Genomic DNA, 4,259 nt, shown 5'->3' with positions numbered 1-4,259 from the left:
ATTACACAAAGATTGTTATCCATTTTGTTTGAGGTACTGGTTCTAACGTGGACTGCTGGTATCATGTTGTATTGTTTACCAGTAGAACTTTGTAGGTAGTATGGAAATTAATCAGAGCATTCACTGATCTTTTAATATTATTTTTGTGGCCAGAATTCTTCCAAACTCACAATCTTGCTTTTGTAATTTTGAAATATTGCAAAGCAATGAGCAGACGAAGCAATATCTGCACTTATTGGACTCTACACTCACAGCAACCGAAAGGACCATTTGCTGTATCCTTGAGAACTACCAAAAGGAAGATGGTTTGGAAGTACCAGAAGCCTTGCAACCGTTCATGGGTGGCAAGACCTTCCTGCCTTTCAAAGCAAAACCAGTTGCTGAAGCTAAAGGGAAGAAATCCAAGGCTTAGTCACATCTTTCATAAAGTTTTTGGAAGACAAATGCAGATCAACGGACATGTTAACGATCTGCAAAATCTGATTTTTCTTGGTGGAAACATTGAGAAGTGACATAAAAATTGTTGTGTTAAAGTTTATACATTACGTTTTCAGGATTTGTCATTAAATTATAGAACTACAAAAGTTTGCTACTCTTCAGTCATTGAAGATAAACATATTTGTCCGAGTTTCATAGTCATCGAAGGTTTGAAGTTTCAGTTTTCTAGAAACAACTACAAATGTGATGATTTAGGCTACACGGCTAGCACTAATAGATTGATCACCAGACATTGATCACACTGGTGTTGGATGTGTCGTGTCACTCGCCAAAAAAAAATTTCTGGTGTCAAAATCTGGCAATCCCATTAGTCTTGAATTTGATTAGGATAAATAAGCAAATGAACATTAAGTACATGCTCGGGTAGTTTAAGTAAAGGTTAATAGCAGCATGATAGTATCCTGACCTTATTTGATTTCCTCCCCTTGAAAGCCACAGCTACCACACAGCAGGGATGTGTTATGTAATTTGGATTGGATTGGATCTAGTCCATATAAGAAATGGATCAATATGGATATGAACCACATTAATCCATATGGATGGGACTAGAATACAGATATCTAATATCCCATCCATTATACATTGAATAATACTAGCCTTACAAAGAGGCATAGAAAGAGTCATACAAAGAGTCAAATCCAACCCTTAAAAAAAGGGAAAAAGAGAGAGAGAAAGAGGTAATTATGAATTTCAAGGGCTAGATTTGACTCTTTATATGGCTCTTTGTATGCCTCTTTGTAAGGCTAGTATTACTCTTATACATTATCTATACATTCTTTAAATTAATAAAAAAAAAAAAAATCAACGAATTTCATAATTTTTTTATAAATTAAAAAAATTTTGAAATGGCAATGGTTGTTGGGCACCACTGTTGATGATCAATGCTGGTCAAAGGTGGCCCGCTAGAGTCAAATTTGATCCTGTTAAAATTGAAACAAGCCGGTCTATAGGAATCCAGTTGAATCATCAGATTTTGGCTTCAAAAGGCAATGAAATATTCACCACCATCTTCTATGTCCAAAATAAGCGCCAAAATTCGATGATTCAACCAAATTCCTATAGATCGGAGAAGTCTGATCTAGACTAGATCAAAGGTGGGGCCATCATGCTACCTTTGACTCATGTTAATCGCCGGTCAATGATGGTTGACAGACTGTTGACCCATCAACGATGGTTAACTAGCATTTTCTAATAACTAATATTGTTATAATACATTTTTAAATATTTATTAACTACTTATTAAAACACAAATTAGTATGAAGGAAAATTTGTATTTTGACTAATTACAAAAATTAATATGAAAATAGAAAGACTTGATTAAAAATACCAAAAATAAGATTAAGCATGCATATTAAAATTTATGAATTGAGTAATCCATAATCCAATCCATTATCCACAAAAATCTAATCCAATCCATCCTTAGATTATAAGAATGGACTGTACTAGATTGGATAGAAATTCATGTGGAAGTGGAATCCAGCATTTTTGCCATCCATACAAAAAATTAAGAATGCATATTAAAATATTGACTGTTTGAGAAGAAAAATAACTAGATATAATTGAAACATGCTAGAGTGAGTGAATGAGAAATAATGAAATACTTAGCAAGCATTTTACATTATTAAGACAACAAGCTTCAATACACAATTACATTACAATCACACAACTTGCAAAATAGAACATATGGTTTGTATGATAGTGAGCAGTAGGAGTAAAACTGCTGCAACAGTTGTTGTGCCTCTCCAAAGATTGTTGAAATATACTCTTTTCAAAGTTGCTTTCCTTCTATTCCCTGGATTGTTATAGTGTCTCTTGAGTTCCTCGCAAATGCCATAGTAAGAGGATCCGCTGACACTGATAAATAGGCCAAGTTTGTTAAACATACTTGCTACCGAAGCATTGTCGCCCATATCATAATTGGAAATAATTCCATTTCCAACAAGCAAGTCCACATCTTTTTCAGTATCAATAAGATAATTCATTATCCTAACGTAATTGCAAACATGAGTATTCCATGGGTAATGACATTGCTCCAAAGCCATAACGTTTCTAAGTAGACTTTCGGTGATGTCGAATATTTTTAAATGTGGTATTTGCATCTCAAGTACTTCAAAATATTGGATTTGTTGCTTTCATTTTTTCAATCTTATGTCAATTAAGCTGTGTTCTCCTTTAAAACACTCAGATTTCACCTCTGACTCATGCAACTTCATGCACAAGGTAAATCATTAATCCATCCGTTCGTCTGCTCAGATCTTTGGTAGCGTTCCAGTATCGTAGTTCTTCTCCAATCGGTTAAATGTTTAACTATCACCTGGGGTGTTAATATACTCAATTCCAAATCGTTGAAAGGCCAGAAAAAATACCATGAAAGAAACATGAAGGTATGCATGTTAAGGCCAGCAAGAGCTAACTCACATATTTTCTCGAGGACGAAGTATGGAAGTTGATTTTCGAGTAACTGAAAGTCCAAACATAAAGATGCTTTTGCCGTTGGTGTAGATAGTAATAAATCACTTACATCAAAATCAAGTTGATCCCTTAATAATAACTCTATGATAAAAATAGCATCATATAGAATCATCATTACATACTCAATGCTCCCAATTAGTTCAAATGTTTTGCATAACAATTACGAATGTTTTTGTCATTATCCTTGATAAAGTTTAAAATTTTATCTCGATTATCTATTGTTATTCTTTCAACAAAACTTTTCACATATTGTCTTTTTATCTTTTCCATGTTAGCTAATTCTTCTTTTCCATGGTGAAAAGGACCTATTGAAACTAATTGAGGTGTGTAGGCTTCTTCATTTACGCTACAAAGATATTTATGAACCCTATAAATACAACACTGATGAGCATCAAGCTCAGGCTCCAAGTTTTTGTCAATGTCAATTCGCAACTCTTTGACCAAATCCTCAAGTTTAACCAACTTCTTTGCCCTATTGACAAGTTTAAAGAAACCACTCATCTCCAACTTCTTTGCCCTATTGACAAATCGTATTGACAATAATCAATAACAATAAATAGATAAATGCAACACTTAAAATAATCAACCCTCATAAGAAAATCATGTTGCATGCATGAGGTAATTATTTCTATAAATAGCTTTTGGAATAATATGCAATCTCTCATAAATCAAAAATTAATTTTAGGTTAAAAACCAACGATACCATAAAGTGGGTTAATTTTAAATTAAACAACTTTTAATTGTTGGATGTATTAGGTTTTGTTGTGTGTTAAAATATTGAATGAAAATGAGGTGTGGAGTCAAAGTATATATGGTTTTTGTTGTGAAAACTATATATTTGGTTGCATTGTCGGAAATAACTATATATTTGGTTGCATTGTCGGAAATACGGACAAAAGAAAGGAAGTGATACTCGGTTTTATTCTTATTCCCTTTTGATTTCAGATATTGCTTTCTAGTATAAATCAAAGTGTTGTGAATTTCTTTACCAATTCTAATTTATTCTTATCTTGCTTTTCCTTCTTTTCTCTTTAATTATTAAAGTTCCCGAAATTCTTTACCAATTCTAATTTATTATTGTCTTAATTTTTTTTCTTTTTTCTCTTTAATTATCAAAGTTCTTATCAATTTTTCTTTTGAATTCAAATAATTTATTCTTACGGGCTTGAGTAGAAGCCCAACCCCAAAACTATTTAACAATGATAAGCGGGTTTGGGTAGAAGCCAAGCCCAAAAACTAGCTTAGGTCATGATAAACGGGCTTACTTGTAAGTCATTCTCAAAAGTTAG

At 32.9% G+C, this 4,259-nt stretch overlaps 1 protein-coding gene across 1 annotated transcript; it reads right to left on the bottom strand.

Annotated features, from left to right (window-relative positions):
* Nucleotides 1–2,116: 2,116 nt before the first annotated feature.
* Nucleotides 2,117–3,471, bottom strand: LOC116140589 (putative UPF0481 protein At3g02645). Its single transcript, XM_031426204.1, has 3 exons — nucleotides 3,135–3,471; nucleotides 2,813–3,051; nucleotides 2,117–2,627 (listed from the first exon to the last, which is right to left on the bottom strand). The coding sequence occupies exons 1-3, from the start codon at nucleotides 3,469–3,471 to the stop codon at nucleotides 2,157–2,159; spliced, it is 1,047 nt and encodes a 348-aa protein (XP_031282064.1). The 3' UTR covers nucleotides 2,117–2,156.
* Nucleotides 3,472–4,259: the final 788 nt, after the last annotated feature.

The sequence above is a fragment of the Pistacia vera genome, unplaced genomic scaffold (genome assembly GCF_008641045.1).
Source record: "Pistacia vera cultivar Batoury unplaced genomic scaffold, PisVer_v2 Contig374, whole genome shotgun sequence".
Taxonomy (NCBI): domain Eukaryota; kingdom Viridiplantae; phylum Streptophyta; class Magnoliopsida; order Sapindales; family Anacardiaceae; genus Pistacia; species Pistacia vera.
The sequence above is the reverse complement of the archived record's forward strand: the minus strand, read 5'-3'. Positions and strand labels throughout refer to the sequence as shown.

Excerpts from the sequence above, each read along its gene's own strand:
- LOC116140589 (XM_031426204.1), bottom strand. The coding sequence starts at position 3,471 with ATGAGTGGTTTCTTTAAACTTGTCAATAGGGCAAAGAAGTTGGTTAAA. Across the intron at positions 3,052-3,134 it reads GGATAATGACAAAAACATTC|AGTTATTATTAAGGGATCAA; the intron begins GTAATTGTTATG and ends TTTTTATCATAG. Across the intron at positions 2,628-2,812 it reads TGAGTATATTAACACCCCAG|CAACAAATCCAATATTTTGA; the intron begins GTGATAGTTAAA and ends AAAAAATGAAAG.